General features: G+C 37.7%; 1 protein-coding gene across 4 annotated transcripts in view; it reads left to right on the forward strand.

The window, feature by feature from the left end:
• Nucleotides 1–19,095, forward strand: part of JPH1 (junctophilin 1) — an 82,624-nt gene that overhangs the window by 35,934 nt on the left and 27,595 nt on the right. For all 4 annotated transcript variants that reach the window (XM_040062202.2, XM_040062193.2, XM_040062211.2 and 1 more), the window contains exon 3: nucleotides 18,934–19,052. In XM_040062202.2, the coding sequence (XP_039918136.1) occupies nucleotides 18,934–19,052 (119 nt within the window). The remainder of the gene's footprint in view (nucleotides 1–18,933; nucleotides 19,053–19,095) is intronic.

Below are 19,095 nucleotides of genomic sequence, written 5' to 3' on the forward strand. Positions count from 1 at the left end.
TTAAGCTTCTCACTTCCTTCTTTCTTTCTTGAAGCCTGTGGTTTCAAGTATGTTTTAGCCTGCAGTACCAGAAACCAGTACCAGGAATCAGCTGCAGACATGAGACACGGACTGATCCGAGTTCAGGAGTGACTGTCTGAGACTGGGGGAAGAGAAGATGGTTCCTTTCAGCTGTGCTTTTCCTTAGATTTATGCGTACATGCAAACTGGAGCCTTGTTTTACCCGATGTTTTTTCCTACACAGTCCCTTAAAGGGATCTAGTGTGTTCCTTTGTTGTATGAGTGTAATCTGGAATTTGATGACCTGGAAAAAATGTATTCAGGCAAAATGCCAGCCAGAGAAGAGAATCCTCTGAACAGTAGGACCATGCACATGGGACCTCGTATTTCTTTCTGTATTATTTCTGTTAAAGTAATAGCAAGGGGTGTTTTAATGCTTCAGTTGCAATTGTTTCTGAAACCATGTACGCATTTTTGTAGCAAAAGATTTGTTCAATAAAAGACAAATACAATTTAAAATCAAAATAAACTCATATTTCCCACATCAAAGGCCATAAGATAACTGTACGTCATTCCACTCAAATTGTGAAAGTGAGCACAGATTGCCCTGTTTAATCTTGGTAAATTCTATTTATTTTCTGTAGCCAATATTCTGCTTAACTTGCCTTTTATTAATTCAAATTCAGAGTCTCATGGATATAGTGGTAAATAGACTTTGTGACTATGATATGTAAAGATGATTTCTAACCTATTTCTTGGCGGTATTGAAATAGATGTGAGAATGCAGCTACAATAGTAAATAAGTTCCATATTAATTTATTATCCATATAATCATATAATATATGTAATCCATATATTAATTTAATATCCATGTAAAAAAAAGTACAAATTTTAAAAATTACCAATTTTATCATCTTAAGGATAAATGTGCTCACAAGGAGAAAGTGTTCTCTCATTGCCACTCGTAAGTAAAGACAGAGAAGCTGTTGATACTTGACAGAGAAGTCTATTTCTATAGGTTGAAATGTATAGCTTCAAACAGTTTAAGCTAGAAATTTTGGTGCTTAAAAACAAAGGTGAACAGCAACACAAAGAACAACCACCACTACCACCCAAAAAACCCCCAAACATATACCCCAAAAACCTCTTTCCCTCTGGAGCCTTGTCAAGAATTGAATTTTTTCTTTTGCCCCAAGTGTCAAGGACACAGTGTTCTGTTCGGGTGGATGTAGCTCAACTCCAGAATTCAGAGACTGTCCTTAATGCTTTTCTTGCCTCCATAATTCACAAGGATAAATACAAGAATGGCCCATATCAAAGATCATATGTGTACCAAGGAATTTTCTAAGCTCTATTACTTATTTTTTAGATTTATTGGTAAAATTTATCTATGGCTACATTTCTCTGATTTGAAGATTTTATTTGCTTCATGTTGACACAGTTTCTTTCTCAAATACTTTAATGCTGTTTGCCCCCATGAGTAGCAGTTGGCTGCTTTCACAGTTTAATTGTTGCTGGGAATGTTTTGTTTCCTTACTAACCTGTTTGTCTTCTTGCCTTTTAACATTTCTGATCTCTGACACAAGCCTGACACTGTTAAGAGTCAATACCATTGTTCAGGGAACTTGCTTAAACAATGTATGCTTTGTTCCTTTTAAGCGCTCTAAAAAAATGTTGTCTGAGGGATAACAGAGAGAAAAATTGTCAGATCATTCATAAATATTTTTATCTGAAATGAGTGGTACTGCTTCTGTATTCCACAGCCTTTCATCCCAGCAAATTATAAGAGAAACATGATTTTCTCCATGCAAAAATCATTATTATAAAGGAAAGAAAAAAAGTGTTTTAATTTTAAAAAAAAGTTATTTGGAGTAGGTAAATCAGCAGACAACACCAATGCAGATATTGTTTTCCTTAGCTATATTTTTTTTTGGCTGTGTAAATTTCCCATATATAAAATATTCTGGATTAACTATGTATAGTTCATTCACGCACTTTCAGAATAACAGTGCCTTTTCCTTTTCCTAGTGTGTTTTGAATATACTTGATGCAGAGATGATGCTTGATGCAGCTGGCTTCATGATTTACTCAAACTAATTGTTGCATTTTTCAGTGAAAACAAACCCTATTCTGAAATAATTTTCAGATATAGGAAAGAAGGCCACTGAAGAGAATAGAAGGATAGCATTAGTGCTGATTATTAGGCATTATGTCAAGTTAATTCACCCAAATAACATACCTTTTTATTCAGTTTAATTCAAGGACAGACGGATACCAAATATCTCTTAAAAAAAAAAATTAAAGAAGAAAAAAAAAAAAAAAGAAAATAAGTAAGGATATTTAGGTTTCTGGATTCCAAAGTTCACTTTGTCGAAGTTTCTAAAGCTTGTGTTAGGTGTAATTCATACTCTTTAATTCAGATATATTGTAGGAGGAAAAAAAATAGCTGGAGGTGGACTCTTCTTTGCTTAATTATCCTATCTCCAACTGGGCTAAATTCAGCTCTGACATACGCTGGCAAAAATCTCATTCACACAGCAGCAACACTGCAGTACATCATGCTCCAGTCTCACCAGATGGCACTTCTTCTTCAGGTGTGTGTCACTGTAGGCAAATATGCACCTCAGGCAGGTTTGACAATGGGAGCTGTTCAGTTAGGTTTTTTAGTAACATATTTTCTGGACCTACACCCAGCTTAGCCCTTTCATATTTCCATGTAGAATAGCAAAGTACAAGATGTGTAAAGCTTCCAAGTAGAAGGATAGCACAGAAGGGACCTTATTTCCCCTCTCACTGAGAGAGAATGTGTTGAATATTGAAAATACTTGTTATCAACCAAACATTCCCAAAGTCTTCCAGAACATACAGAATCATGACTCTGCCCTGATCCCTGGTTCAGATGCCCCTAGCTAGATAATCACAAACTTTAAATTTAGTCTACCTTTCAATTAACATATACTTCCTGCACAAGATAAAGAATTCAACAGTTCTTCTGCTAGGGAAACTGCATGTTCAAATGTTTTCTGTGTCTGCCCTTATCTGCTGTAATTCACAGAGTGTTAGATGACTGAAACTGTCTTCTGCAGCAGCTCATAGCCTCATCAAACCTTAAGCAAGCTCCAGCATTTCAATTGCAAGCAATTACTGTCCATTAAGTACACCACTGAGAGGACTAATACCCTACTGCCAGAGCAAAATGTCACAGAATAATGAAGAGTTAGCAACATACTGATGCTCTTACACCCTGCTGAGGTATAAAAATTTCAGAATGACAGCACCACTGATTCTCCCAACATGGACATCAGTAGCCATGGTTACTGCAGCATGGATCTCATCATTGATCCCAGTTATAGAGAGATAGATCCACTTAACCTGGTCCATCACTGAATTTGAGACAGCAGCTAGTCCAAATAAAAATTGTAGTACCAAATGCACTTTATAGCTATACAATATTCCTGGAAGGGATTTGGTTCTCTGGTCTTTGCCCTTCCCACTGAACAGGAAGCTGTTCCTCTGTGCTGAGTTTTCTACCCAATCCCAGCTTATTTGGCATCTTATGAGACTGTCTTGTGAGTGTTTCTCAGGATTGATTGAAAGTGGTCAATTCAGCCGTCAACTGCTGTTTTACCTTTTTCAGGCACTGTCTTTTGAGAACTGGTTTGCACAAGTGAGAGACAATAGTCTTACCCTCTGAGGGTTTTACCATTGAGGAATGTGTATGCAGAGGAATTGAGTCTCATGACATATCATTAATGAGTGTGGAGATTCAGAAGTCTGAGGCACATAATGGTGGTTAGCATCAGGGAAGTCATGTCAACTTCTTATTCATGCACGGTTATCTTCCATATTAATGGGTGACTGCTAGATTCAGCAAAAATAGTGTTGTAAGCACGAGCCAAAGAGATGAGATTTGTAGAGCAAGGCAAAAAACAAAACAACAAAAAAAAAAAGCTTGAATATTTTTAGGGTGACTCTGGTTGAGCCTCTTAAGTGGTGTTGGAGGCATTCTGACAAGCAGAAGCATCTAAGGACAAGGACCCCAAATAACTTGACCTTTCTGTGTAGAAACTGTACTTCATCTTTGCTCTTTGGCTGACTCCTAAGTCTTGCAGGCAAGAAATCATTTCATGTAGGATGGGAAGACACCTTGTTCACATGACGGCAAAGAGCTCAGTTTTGGTGAAACAAAAGGGTCCAGCATTAGCCAAGTAGCTTTGCAGGAAGAAATGGACACATTTGATATCCTGACCATTTATCATATAACTGTGTAGCTTCAGGTGCTCTGGAGTAAGTGGGACCCTTTTAGAGCATGGAGATTTGGTAACACAGACTCACTAAAAGAGCTGGGATCCCTTAGATGGGGCAGTGGGGTAGCAACGCACATGCTACCTAACATAGACTGTATAATTACCAAAACAATTGTCTCAGGATTGCAGAGTCTTACTACAAATGTTTCTGCATTGCTCCTGTGGGAGTCAGCCTTCCTTGTTCTTTGGCACTATTCTTGTTTCTGGGGTAACCTGATAGATATAATAAAAAAATCAGGTAATTATTTAACCAACACTAGAAAATACAGTCTCTCAGACCCCATCTTTTCCTGTTCCCTCCTGTTCCTTCAAGACTAATTGTTAGGATCTCAGATGGCTGGGTCTTTAAATGCCATTTTTCCTGACTAGTCCATTCCATTTCAATTTTCCATGCCAGAGACAGTTTTATTTCTTTTCCTTCTCCAGACTTTTTTTTCCTCTGTGAAGTCTTTTTCAAACAAAATTGACCCTCTTGTTTCATATAAGATCTTTAGATGAGGGTCCTGCTTTCTTGACACTGGAATCTGTATGTTTTCCCAAGGTAGATGAGAAAGGCAATTTCTCTCCTCTCAAAAAAAAAAAAAAAAAAAAAAAAAATTCTCCCCATGCTGTATCACATGTAGGCTGGTATAACTTAATTTTATCATACTGTGTTTAAAGTGTAAGATCCATGCATTGTTTCTGGCATTTTTACAGAGATAGTGCTGGATATATCTGAAATTATCAATAAAGGATGCTGCGCCTGGAGCTTTCCCATGATGCTCTCACACTCTATAAAACATATGATGTATTTAAAATAAGGAACTCATGTGTGGTTTTGCCCAGTCAGCTAGGTGATAAAAGAGAAATACAGTGCAGTGATACATGATACAGTGTGACCTGTATGCTTTCTTTCCAGATATTACGGAGTGGCACTGCCATTTGAATCGTTACTCAAATCTATTCAACATGAATAAAAGATACTGTTTTTCTCTGCAGTGGGGGCTTTCCTAACAAACTTACAGAGAGGTTGAGTTTCTGCACATGTAAACTCTGATCAAAGTACATGAAGATCCTACACCTAAGAACTCCTAAAAGCTTTCTTTGTATGTCTGCCCATTCTGTGGAATGCCAAGCTTGATTGTAAGGTAGAAATCTAGCTCCCATGCTGACCCTTCAAAAAGAGATCATTTGTATCTTATTTTCTCAGGATTTGAATACCCAAAACAGGGCTCTGCTACTAAATCGGTCAATCATTAAAGCAAAAGTTGTTTGCAGGATTTTGTAGCTGGACTCACTTGCATAAGAGGTAGAAAAAGAAACTGCCGAAAGTAAATTTCAACCTCTGCTGAAGGATGTCTTCATAATTGCTGGCCAATTAACCCCTTGCAGTAGTTCAGCAGGTCTTCTAAGCACTGGAGTTTGTAGCAGAAGTTTGGTTCATTTCAGGAGGACTTCCACTGCACATCTATCTCACGGAGAGTGAAAATGTTATTTATTTGATAAGATTGCAGAGTAAGCCTCTACTTGTTACAAAATTATTTCACCTTTCCGATGAGAAATCATATTCCATGCGCACCCACTTGCTGCTGGCGCACGCTCGTGCCCGAGCAGCAAGACTGCTCCATGGAACAGACCCTTGCATTTTATTAAATAGTGTCAGCTGAGTATAGTATGAGGTCATATTCCATGTTCAGTAGACATGCACTGCATCAGTAGATCTAGCTGGAATTCTGTCATTTGTTCAGGGACAGATTTTTATTACTGTTCTTATTTTGCTCATTACATAAAAGGGATTAATCTTTGAATTGCCTCGTACTGGTCATATTGAATTATCAAATTCCCAAGAAAGCGTATGTTCACTTTCCCTACCCTTCCAGTGGCTCTTCAAGTATGTCCTCCATTCCTCCTTCAAGGCCCCAGCAATGCAGGCTTCAGGAGAAGAACTGAGGCATGACTGAAGCCTTCCCAGTTGATGACCTTCATATTTCCCTGTGGGATTCATAAAATAAGATATATATATATTCAGATGAAGGTGGACCAGTACAGACTCTAGAAAGGACCCTCTTGGTATACAACCTGACAAAATAAGTTGTTGTTTGGTGATTTAGCCCAGGAAAAACAAGGGTTCAGGAAAATCTTAAAGCAGGTTTCCAGTACCCAGAAGGGGCCTACAGGTCAGGTGGGGAAGAACTCTTTTATCAGTGAGTATAGTGGTAAGGCAGAGGGTTTCAAACAGAAGATTGATACAGGGTATTTTTAGGGTAGATTTAGATTACATATTAAAAAGAAATTCTTTACTATGAGTCTGGTCAGATGATGGAACAGGTGGTTCAGAGAAATTATGGATGCCCCATCCCTGGAAGTGTCCAAGGCCAGGCTGGATGGGGCTTTGAGCAAACTGGTCTGGTGGAAGGTGACCCTGGCCATGGCAGGGGAGTTGAAGCTGGATGATTTTTAAGGTCTCTTCCAATGCAAACCACTCCACGATTCTGTGATCGTGGGATAATTCATCCGGCCCGCAGGGTTATTCCAGGACACTGGTTTCCCAGGATTTATCAGCCCTTTCCCTGCCAAGATGCATGCCCTTGACGTGGTGAGGCTTCTTTAATGTCCTCAAGAAAAGTAGCAGGTGCAAATATTTTCCTGTCACTCCCTGGTGTTCAGACCCTTGCAGTTACCACTGGCTGTCAGCAGCATGAATTGCTGTAGTGGCAGCACTTACTCCCGTAGTGTTACTTATTGAAGCCACGACAAGTGCAGGACTTAGCTGGGTGTGTAGTCATGCCCAGCACTTCTGGAAAACACTGCCGTGTGCATGAAGCACCGTTATTCAGTGCAGATAGAGCAGATCCAGTGCTTCTGGCAAGCATTGGTAGCCCTGCTGTGCAAAAGAGAGCAACGTGTGGCCCTTCTCTGATATTCTTATAAAAGCTCAAATACCTGCAATTTGGAGAGGTAACTTTACTAGGAGACTCATTTTTGAGGCTCAGGAATTGCTTGCCGCCAGTCCTGATCTCAAGCACCATATCTCAAGATGGGGCCTCAGTAGGAACAGCTTTTTGGTGGGGAAGGGAACGCACAGTATCACCTAATAGAAGATTCTTGTCTTACCAGCTGCTCCAGTGTCACATTGTGTCAGTAAAACCCCTCAACCTTTAGTTGGAAAGTCTGATAAATCCCTGTTTGTGTGGAGAGAGGGCGAGGAGACATTGGGACGGATTATTTGGGGATTTGCTTTCTTTTTCATGGTATGCGGTAGTGTTTACACTAAAGTTCTGCTATTAGTGACTCAGAAAAAAAAGTGCTTGCTTTTTAGAGGAGACTGGGAGAGAATGTCAGGACTCCAGACAAGGCCTGTAGTGAGAAGACAAAAAAAAAAAAGGAAGCAAATAGACCATGACCAGCTCTGTTCAGAGAGTCCAAAACAGACTTTCATGAGTCTGCAGTAAGTTGTTGCTCTCATGAATGGTTACTGCTAAATATGTAATACAAGAACAATTCCTCAACTTTACTCTGCAGATCTGCACGGCTTCAGCTGAACAAAGCAGTCAAGGACTGCCCTAAGCAGGGACAAATAAGTTGCTGTGAACTCTCTCTCAGCAGTCTCTGGATGCCACAAAAGCCTTCTGGGCAACGAGGCAAGATCATCAGTCCTATGTGAACCAGAACAGAGCAACATTCCTGGGTTTTCATTTTTCCTGGTAGCTGATAGGACATGGTGGATGTTTTTTCAAAGCTATATTGGCAGCATTACAGATAACTACAGAGCGTAAACATATGCATAGATGTTTGTTGGAGGGGAGTATGTATATGAGAGAAGATTATTTTAAAGCTGTTAACTTCATTTGTCATAAACTCAGGTTTTGCATTTCCTCCATGCTGGAGATAGCAAAACCTGTGAAATAGCTGTCAGCTGCCCTATGTCTGAAATGATCTGGTGTTATTTTCAATCCGCAGTGCTCTTTAGTTAAGAGGAGTTACATGTTTACAGATGGAAGGATCATCAAAGTCTTTCCTCTGCTTGTTTAACCTGTTTGGTTTCTTGATGTTTAATATATAATGTGAACAGCCTGATTCATATCTGTCAGCCTGGAGAAAAGGCAAATTACTTACAACCATCACTACACTTGAGTCCTTGTCTTTCATGGAGAGCTTAGGCCCTTTTTAATTAAGCTGCTCAATTCTAATATGTGTTTTCTGTTATTCACATATTCCTGTGAATTTTGTAACAGTTACCTTTAAATAGCCGAAAAAGGAAGAATTTATTCCAGAGTGGTCTGCTAGACATTTTTCTGTCAATACTTCTTTTCTGGACATCTGGCACCTAATCAGGGAACAGAAATGAACCATGCAAAGAAAGATAAGCCAATTTAGTTTTGGCTCTTAGATTGCTAAGGACACAAAAAGTAAATTTAAACAAGTTAATGCCTTTAAAAGGCTAAGAGTATTGCACTAGATTTTAATTCCCAAAGATTTTAAAAGGCTGTTAGGAAAACCCTGTAACATTGCTACAGATTATTTGAATTCATGGCAATATGTTTGTAATTTAAATAGTTTAATTACTCCACTTTTTTTATTTTTCAGTTACAAGTGCATAAATGCCACTGTTATATCTCATAAAAATTTATTTTGTTCATCACTATGTTCTAGGCATTATTTTCATTTAGTATTATTTTGTAGACAATTTTGCACAATGCACAAAGCCCTTCTATGTTTATTCTGTGATTGGTGTATCCTTTCTCTTCTCATTTGTTATGAAAATTTTAATATCATGATACTACTTTATTTTGAGAAAATATAAGCAGATGTGTGTGCTAAAGCTGTTGTAATAGATAAAACCAAATAAGCACCAAGACACTAAGCATGTACTGAAACTGCAATATAGTAAGTACAGACTGCCAAAGTCGCTTAGAAAAAGCATGAAATGTGCTCCTAGAAGTACTCATGATTGGGGAATTTATCCTGAACTTTTTGAAGCCAGAAAAACCCACAGAATTTTAACTAATTTTTCACATTTATGGGAATGTAGTTTTCATTCAACCAGTATGTTGCGAGTTACATATATTTTGATTTTCAGAGAGATCTGATGTTGGTCTTATATTACACATAATACTCTCCAAAAGCTTTGGTATTCTTTGCTAAAATAGCTCTAACACTACGGACTTCTTTTTCCTCGATTTTTTTTTTAAAAATGTTAAAAGAAACACATCAACTCTGTATGAGGGAGAGATTAAGGAATACAGACATTGTCATGGATGACATTTGACATGGTTTTTCTGAATTAGTTTACTGATTAATAGAGCTCCCAAAAGTTTTCTAACTAGAACTATTCTAACAAAAACATAAACAAAAAACAAAACAAAACACTTCTAAATAATGACATTTCATATTATATTTTCTGTTACTTTTAAAGTAATTTAAAGTGGTAAAAAATAGTAGAACACTGAAGAAGATAATGTTTTGAATAATAATAAAAAAAAACAAACAGTCCATTTGGATGAAAAAAAAAAAAAAAAAAAAAAAAAAAAAAGACCTGATCTCTTCTTATAAGCTTTTCTTATTTTTAATCTAGCTGTATCCCTGGAACAGTGTTACGGCTTTAAGAGTCTAGAATAGCTTCCAGATATTAGTGCTGATGATAGCAGTCATCAAACCTACCATTTTATTTTATTTGTCCCAGATGGAGAACAGTTTTGTAAAAAAAAAAAATCTGTGGTGGGGGGAGGTGCAATGTGCTTAAACATACCTTACAAATTATCTAAGCAAATGATCACAGTGGTCCATGCAGTCCTATTTCCTTGAGTAGGATTGCCTTCACTGTGCAGAATCATTATTACAGTAAGTTCTTCTTTTCATGAAGCTTGTATGCTATGATGAAGGGAGGAGAAACATATTTATCTCCTTTTTGTTTTTCTTCACTTAACTATGTCATCAGGAGAAGCTGAAGCTCAAGTGTGCATCTTTTTTCATGCTTCCAGCTAGATTCAGAAGCTCTCTTCAGCCCAACAATATAATTTGCTTTAGTGATTGGAAACAACAAATTGTGTGCAGCTATTCCCTTATCCTTTTCAAAAAAAGTCCCTTCCTGTCTGCAGGAATTAATATTATGGGGTCAGGGAACTGGAAGAAAATACTGCTCACTAAGGAGTCTTGGAAATAAAATAGAATAGACTACAGTCTGTCTATAAAGTAGGATAGAGAAATACACATCAATATTTATGTGACAGAAAAAATACTGTGAGTGACTCACCATTGGCAAAAATGGGGGAAAACCCCCAATGAGCATAGTATACAAAAGTGTATTTTGTCCAAAGTGTAAATTTTCCCACAGGAAGACTTGCATTCTGCTTGAAATGATGGTGCTGATCTTGATGAAATTGATGACTGTGCCATCTTTTAACACATAGTGAGGTGAGTGTTGATCTTTTCTTACAGGCAACCAACAAGACAAGAGGAAGACAACCTCAGGATGTGACAGGGGAGATTTAGATTGGATATTAGGAAAAATTTCCTTATCTAGAAGTTGCCAATCATTGGAACAGGCTGCTCAGGGAAGTGGTTGAGTCACCATCCCTGGTGGTATTTAAGAGACTTGTGGATGTGTGGCACTCAGAGATGTGGTTTAGTGGCAGACTTGGAAGTCCTTGGTCAGTGGTTGGAGTTGATGATCTTAAGTGTCTTTTCCAGCCCAAATGATTCTATGATTTCTGTGCCAGTGCTACAGTCAAGTAAATCAATATGAAAGCAGAACTCATTCATTCAAACTACTGACAGAGTGTTAGTTAATAAAATTGAGTACCATCACATGAAGAGCCAGCTCCTTTATACAGGGGTAGAGTATCTGGCATGTGTATAAGTAATGCTAGGCTAGTGGGACACCTAAAGTTAAGGAGTTGCCATGTAAAGCAGCCTCTCTGGTGATGCTAACACGAATTAAAAAAAAACTTTGTAAATTTAGACATCTGCGTGTGAGTCTTTTTCCAGACACATGAGCAAGAGTGAGGGCCAGAAAGACTGACTAGGGAGATTGAACTAATTTATGTCAATTGTTGAAAGTGGATTTTCAGAAATATAATCTTTTGAGGTTGATGTCCTTTGTTCAGCTAAAATCTTTCTGAATCTTTCTTTCTGTGTGTATGTGGCTGGTATTACAGAAATGAGTACCTTGGCACTCCTGAGTTGCTGAGGTGTTCTGGGTTTATTGATGTGGACCCTAGAGGTCTGAAGGAGAATACAAACATCCTCTCAGTCTTGACATAAGAAGGCAGCTGATTCCTCAACAAGCACATAGGTTGGTGTTTGCCATATTCGTAGGCACAGCAGGGCAGGTTTCATGCTGCCCACTGCACGAGTCTGACATTTGTACAGTTCAGAGCTCCAAACTGAAAAAAGGTTCTTATTTTAATGGAGTAAGATGGGCATCTCCAATGAGATGATCAGAGCCCTTATATCATCTCTCTGAAATACCTAATGTAAACAGTCCCAAAATCAACCAGTCTCACTTCCTGTAAACAAAAGACTATGTAATTCTTTTCTCAGAAAATGGATTAAAGAGCACTTTTATTACAATGCCTAATATCATTGCAAAGGCTTAGAAATATCCACCTTTTTCTCTCTAAAATGCACCCATAAGATTTCAAGGTCGATTGTGCCCAAGTACACCTTTTAGTAGTTGGAGCAGTTATGTCTTTATCTGGAACACTTCTCTTCCCCGTTATGTCTTCCTTCTATTCCACTGTCAGATACCTGTGTGTACACATTGATAAGTGGCTTCTCAGAGTTGGTTTTTTTCAATAACAAGTAGATAGAAGGCATAAGAAGTATAAGTCAAAAAGCTTGTCTTTTTAGATCCACAGTTATTCTGTGGTTCTGATATTACTTTTTCCTTCTTGGGATGTGGTTGAGCTGGGCATTTTTCCTTTAGTGGTTTTATGGGTGCTGGATTATGTAGTACAGCAAAAACAAATTCCTTAGTTTATACTTGATTTTTGTCTCTAAGTATATCAAGAACACATTAACCCTTCTTTTTGTGGCAGCTTGTGGGACTAGCCAGCAGGGAGTCATCTGCCTTTGTGCTGCTTTCCATGACCATCTCCAATACTGGCTAGATTTTGGTTTCCCAGTGTTTTGTTTTAGTACACTTAAACACAGTGGGGTTTGGATTGCTGTGATTGAACTTCATGTTGCAGTAAACTGTAGATTACAGCAACTTTAGGTTACAGTAAATTGTCCTTGGGGTTTTTCAGAATACAGAAGTTGTGTAACTTGCCATCTCTACCACAGTGTTTTAGCTTGTATTGAGACATTCTAAAAGTGAAATATTAGACAACTCTGGGACAAAAAGCTAACTCCTAAGGTAAAATGCTCATGTCAACCGTTTTCTTTGATGTCTTCTTCATTAAGCTTTGAAATGTGTCAGTGTTAGCTTTGAATCCATTTTTATGTACTTTATTAATTCCATGTAAATTATGCTATTGTTTAAATACATTGCCATAGGGTACAAAATCAGAAACCTTTTAAAAAATAGTCCAAGTATGTTAAATAAAGGCACACAAGATAAGGTACAGGACCCATAATCTTTACATGTCTGTGAAGTGTTTGGCAAATACTTTGTTAAAGTATGATGTCTGGCACAGTACACTGTTATCCTATAAATCTCTGCATAAATTTATTTATGCTGTTATTTATGCCTAAAACTGACATCTGGTTTACCAGTCATTAGCCCCAGGTTATGTTTTCAAGTACTGAAACCAGATTGGCTCTTTGCCAAGTGTAAGGAATTTCCTCAGTTTTTCAGGTGTTATTAACTAAAGATTGGTATTTTTTAAGTTCCCTTAATATGAGTAAGGACTGAAAAATATGAGAAATTAATTTAGGCTGGGAAGGAGGAGTTTTCAGAAGCAAAATCCATTAGGTAAGATGATACAGATTGATGTGCCAGCAGTGTTTGCATAATAGACCTGCTCGTGCTTTACGACATCAGACTTCACTGCTGGTACCAAACCAGTCCAGTTACTGAGTGAAGTTAGTTCTTAAAGAAGGAGTGTCTGATTGAGATTAAAATTTAGTAAAGCACAATTGATAAAGTTTGGCTGTGGGCATATATCTCATTTTGTTAATTCAACCTGGAGTTTAGGATTGCTTTAAGTTTCTTATTGATGTGAAGCTCTTGTATTGCATTATCTATTAGTCAGTCTTTTTTCTCTTTCTGTTTCTCTCAGAGACCCCTGTTTCTTGCTGGTATTCAATGACCTACCCTCACTTCTAAGCTATTACAGCAATGAGTTGCTGAGAGTTATGAAGCCAAAGAGTTCTTAGTTAGCTCAGGCAAGTATGTATTCTTAATTCTTCTTTGGCAGAATACTGGTTTTCACCCAGTATTATCACTGAAAGAAGATGAGAAGAATGACTAGCACACTTGATAAATGCCAGTCTCTCACTTGCAGTGTTAAAAAATGCATGGATGTTCTATATATATTAAGCATTCATTACTGATATATAATATCAGGAGAATATAGAAATAAAATGAGGGCAAGGAAAAAAATTGTCTATCAGAGAACTTCCCTTAAAGCTTTTCTCTCCAGCTCATTTTACCTGGAAATGCTACGGGTCTCTGTACCAATTTTACCAGAACTTTGTTTTACAGATTGCCAAGTTTTTCTCTGACAGATAGAAACAAATGTGAAAATGTTGGAAAGTTTTATGCCTGAAAAAAAGCCTCAGCACAATACTCGCTGCTTCCTTGAACAATCACTGTATTTGAGAATTTAGGAAGGAAGGGTTGTTTTTAGAGAATTCCAGTTTCAAGAAGCATGGTAATGGGTAACATTATATACACAATATATAATGGTCCACAGATAAACCTGATAGCTGTGATTAATAAAAATATCTCTTGAGAACTTCATGTAGGTTTGGCCATTGCTGATATTTTTGTTCTTACAGTACAGAAATCTGTTAATTTAACATTGTAAATATTAATAGTTTAGGATAATGTGATAAGAGCATAATTTTGTGTCATATATATGGCAAATGGAAAGCAAAATTATTTTTATAATTTTAAGAAATAGAAAGCAAGCTCCTGGAAAGCTTTATGCTGGATTCACTGTGTTTAATAAAATCTGAAAAATTAAACAAAGTAAACATACGCTGCTTACATTTTTAGTTGACTCTGAGTGAGGCAGCATTACAAATGTGTTGAAGGATACCATGGAAATCCAAAATAATCTGGAGGGTAATGGATAGTTCTAAATAGGTTTTAAATTTAGATAAACGTTACATAATGCATTCCAGGCACACGGCATTATATGTAAGCATTGTTGCTGCAGAAAGGGAGATAATATTGTTAAAGCTCTTCAAGCCTCAGAGCTCCTCCTTCAAGTTATTTTTCATACATAAATAGATAGAAATCTGACCACAGTATTGCTGAAAGAAAGAGGAGCTGCTTGTAAGAAGCCTCCGGCTCTGTGTTTATAATTTTTGAGTGTAGTTAATATGATGTGTTCCTGTTTACCTACCCAGTGAAACACACACACACACACACACACAAAACCAAAAAAAAAAAAAAAAAAAAAAAAAAAAAAAAAATCAGTAGTGATACCAGATGTCCCACAGTCTAGAAAACAACTTAGGCTGTTCTAAATACCAGACCCTGGTATGCAGTTTCTCAGGTTTTCAGTCGGGCATTGGTCCCCCAGCCCTCACTCACTGCTCACAAAGACTGGTGTCTACCAGGTATCTATAGGGATTCCATATGCTGCCATGTGGTACCAGGGCTCCCCATGACCTATAGCTACAAATTCCTTTTTAATGTGAGTACAGTTTGATTCCTGCCACAGATACAACCTAATCTGAAGCCCCTGCCTTCATTGAATGTACCACCTCTGTATTCATTGGTGAAATGGTAGATTTTCCCTCTAAATAAGAATTGATTTTGGTAAATACTTTAATTTTTATATTCATTTGAATGCTTTCAAGGGTGTGTTTTACACATCATATGGATTATTAATGGTAGTCCTGATACTTTCCAGGAGAAATACATAATTAACCACACAGTAATTCAAAAGTTACTAGTGTGTATTAGGTATTACAATTGCTGAGAAATAATTTTTACAAAGAACTGCCTATTAACTGAAAATAAATCATTAAAGGTCCTTTGCTATGGATTAGAACATTAATGCAGCATTGCAGAGCTGGTCACTTATCTTTCTGTACTGTTTTGCAGTCTGTGGATTGCTGCTTTCTTTCCCATATAATTTCTATTTTGCTGCTGAAACATGAGATTGATCCTTCCTGGAAAAAACCTACCACAGTCTTTTTCTTGGCTGAGGAGAGGAAAGGAGACTTTTTTTCTAGTTTTGCTTTCAAGAGTTCTCATAAAGATCTCTTGTCATAGCAAGAACATAAAGTTCCCTGGAGAAAAAAAAAAAACAGCTCTCAAGTAGATGGTGGTCATTCAGATGTGGGTCATTTTGACGTGATATATCATAGACTTAAATTTCTATGAATATTTGCTGATAGCAAACAAAACTTGGAGACCTTACAGTGACAAATGTACCACTGAAATGAAAGGTAAGAAAAGCTTTTCAAAACTCTGTGAAGCATAAACGGAGCAAATGGATTCTATTTCTGTTTGGATAATTCTCCTTTACAAACATTGTCATTCAAAACGAAAATATTTCTCCATAGTTTCTGATAATATTAGTCTGATAGTGTGTGGGTCCGTTCAAGGCAGAATAAAACAAGTACAGACAAAATGTAGTATCAAGCAGCCGTAATTGTAAGCAAGTCATCTGGAAAACATACAGGCATATCAAATGTCGAAGTCAGAATAAAAAAAAAAAAAAACAGGAAAATAAATAGCAACAGAAAAATTATTTGAGTCCGACACTTAGAATTAAGTGTGCAAGAAATTAAAAAATTATCTAAGTATGCAGTTGCAAATGGAGATGATAAAATACACATTGCTGAAGTTAGCCAGTGAAGCATCCAAATGCCAAGGTGATGTAGCAAACGATTGCACATAGCGAAGAGCCTGCGTTCCCAGGCAGGGCACAGAGCTGCTGTTCTGTACAGAAGGATCAGCTCTACCACTTTCTCTTATCCTTGTCACTTTTGTCATCGCTCGTCGGCAGTGAAGAGGCTGTCAGGAAAGTGTCTCAGCACACGCCTCGGTCTGGCTGTCGAAGGCCTGCTCAGGAGCATAAACATCTTCTTGTGCCTTGCCCTCCGGGGCTGGTGAGCTCCTCTTGCTGCATCGCCTCTCAGCACTGAGGCTCTGCTCCTTTGTGTCACTGCTAGGACATGCCTTGGCAGCACTCGCTCCTGTTCTGGTCTGCTGGAACTCCTCACCGAGAGTGCAAAAGGGGCAGAATAGCAGGAAGTATGAGTTGAAAAAAGAGGTATGAGCTAAGGCAGCCAAGGAAAGCTGTGCTCATTTACCTTCTGTTCCTTTGGCTTCTTCCTGTTGTGACCTGCTCTGCCCAGCTTCATGTGACAAAGTTACATGGCTTCTTACTCATATCACCATTTAATTCCTTAACTAATTGATACTGTACTTTTCAACAGAATGTCTGTTTTGCTTCTTGTATATAATAACACAGAAAATTCATTGGCCTCAATAAATAAATGTATTATCCTGGCAGTATGTTTTTCTGGTGCTGGTTATTTAGTATACTAGCTTTTAAAATGTATGTCGTAGCAGAAGCAATAGCATTAGACTATTTTTATGTGGGAATAGTCTGGTTGTTCTTTCATCACAAAAAGATGACCAGTGTCTAGTTTATCTATGAGCAGACTACATTATTGTCTCACAAAACAATGTCCCAGTGCTAGGATTGCTTCATTAAGTTTATGCTACATAGACATAATTATGCAGGAGCTAAGAATAGCTCATCTGATTGAAAATAATGATTATAGAGAAAGAACGGGTTTGATTACTGTTACTAAGCAAACACACACCATCCACCCATTCATGAACTGCACAGAACACATATGGGATTATACGGTGTATTTGTTTTTATTAACAGTTTCTTTCCTCCATCCTGAGTGAAGGTGTTGCAACTCATTCGCTCATTATCTTTTTTCTCACAGACCTAGGACGACCTGCAAGAAGGCAGCATAAGCTAATATTTATCCAGTAAATTATGACAAGCTAAGCTTTGAAAGAACATTCAACATTTATCCCCACACGCATTTTAGGGAGGATGTAACTTAAATAAATCTTCTCCAGGCACCACAGATGAAACTGTCTATGTGGGTTTTTTTATGTCTGTGTTTATACTAGTACCCTACGGGATTAAACATCCTTTTTAGAAATGCAAAGTCTGCCATACTGTTAATCTCTTGATGCTCATTCTGTTTAATAGTAACATTTAATTCTTTTGTCTAAAACACGTAGAACCCTTCTTCACGTCTTGAAGATAAAACTGAATTTTTACAGTGAAGTTGTTAGAAATTTTCATTTATTTAATTGCTATTCATTACTATTACCAGGCACATGGGATAAAATTTGGTGTTACTGTTGTCCATCAGCAGTTGTCCTGTTAATTAATTCTTTTCTTATTTCTTTGTCAGTTTTCCACTAGAATGTTATGAGCAAAGTATTGTATTTGGTTTAGAAATGTTAGTAATGTCTTTAGAGTCTCAAAATATTCTGCTGGTTTGCCATGTTTAGCTTCCCCTCTATTCTAACGAGCCATTTCATAGCTCTAGGCTATGTGCTAATGCTGTAGAGGCACAGAGAGATCACTGCCATCAGGAATTTTCAAATAGATGACTGTTTGGAAAATGAAGTGGTGAGGGAAGATGGGACAAGCAGTGATGCAAACCTGCAGTAATACAACTATCAGTTTGCAGTCTGGAATCAGAGGCCTTTGCACAAGCTGTTCTTGGGGGTTTTTGAGAAATAGCAAGAGGAAAAAATGTGGAAGCAGAGTGCAGATTACCAAAGTATTGTTGTCTTGACTTCAGAAAAGTTGCTTTTTCAGATTGTTTTTGGATTTGAAATTCAGTGAGTTATAAGAATTTAGGACAGTTAAATCCCCATTTCTGCAAATGCCTATTGAAGTGTTAAACACATTTTCCAGGCTATTCCTTACCAACATGATCTGATTGTGGAAGGAAATTTCCTATTTATTGGGCCAATATATTTGAATTTTGCCCTTCATAAATTTTTACATGGCACCCAGCATTGACCCAGTATTAACTTTGAAATGTGGTAAAGGTAGTAACATTCCTCAGTCCCTTTGAGCACCATGTGTCCTGAAATCCCAGAACCCTATATAGGAGTCAGTGTGGTGGCAAAATCTGACCTTCTGTACACTTTCTGGTAACATGTAAATAAATCCTAAGCCTGTGTTTCCATCAGATAATATTCTTTCCTTCTATTTAGAAATTCTAATTACAAGCTTGGGCTGTAAATTGTGTTCCTGCAAGTAAATATGATCGAAGGATGAACAGGACTGAAGAGCTGAGAGGAATAGTGATTTGATCCTGAAATACTTTGCTGATTTGCAGTTCCTCACAATTTGTCCTAGGAGTGCACTGTAGAGGATAGTGTATGATGGCCGAGGTCCTTTGCTCTCACATGCTTGATGCAACTGATAAAAGACTCCTCTGCATATAAACTGTTTTCTGCTTTGCACAGAACCGCACACGCAAGAGCTAAAGCTGATGCTGCGGATCAGGCTGCTCAGGCTGCTCGCCAGGAATGTGATATTGCAAGAGCAGTTGCCAGAGAACTTTCACCAAATTTCTACCAACCAGGTAATTGTAGATTGGGGTTTTATGTGGCTATTTGCTTTATTGC

This window comes from Hirundo rustica, chromosome 1 (genome assembly GCF_015227805.2).
Source record: "Hirundo rustica isolate bHirRus1 chromosome 1, bHirRus1.pri.v3, whole genome shotgun sequence".
In the NCBI taxonomy this organism is placed as follows: domain Eukaryota; kingdom Metazoa; phylum Chordata; class Aves; order Passeriformes; family Hirundinidae; genus Hirundo; species Hirundo rustica.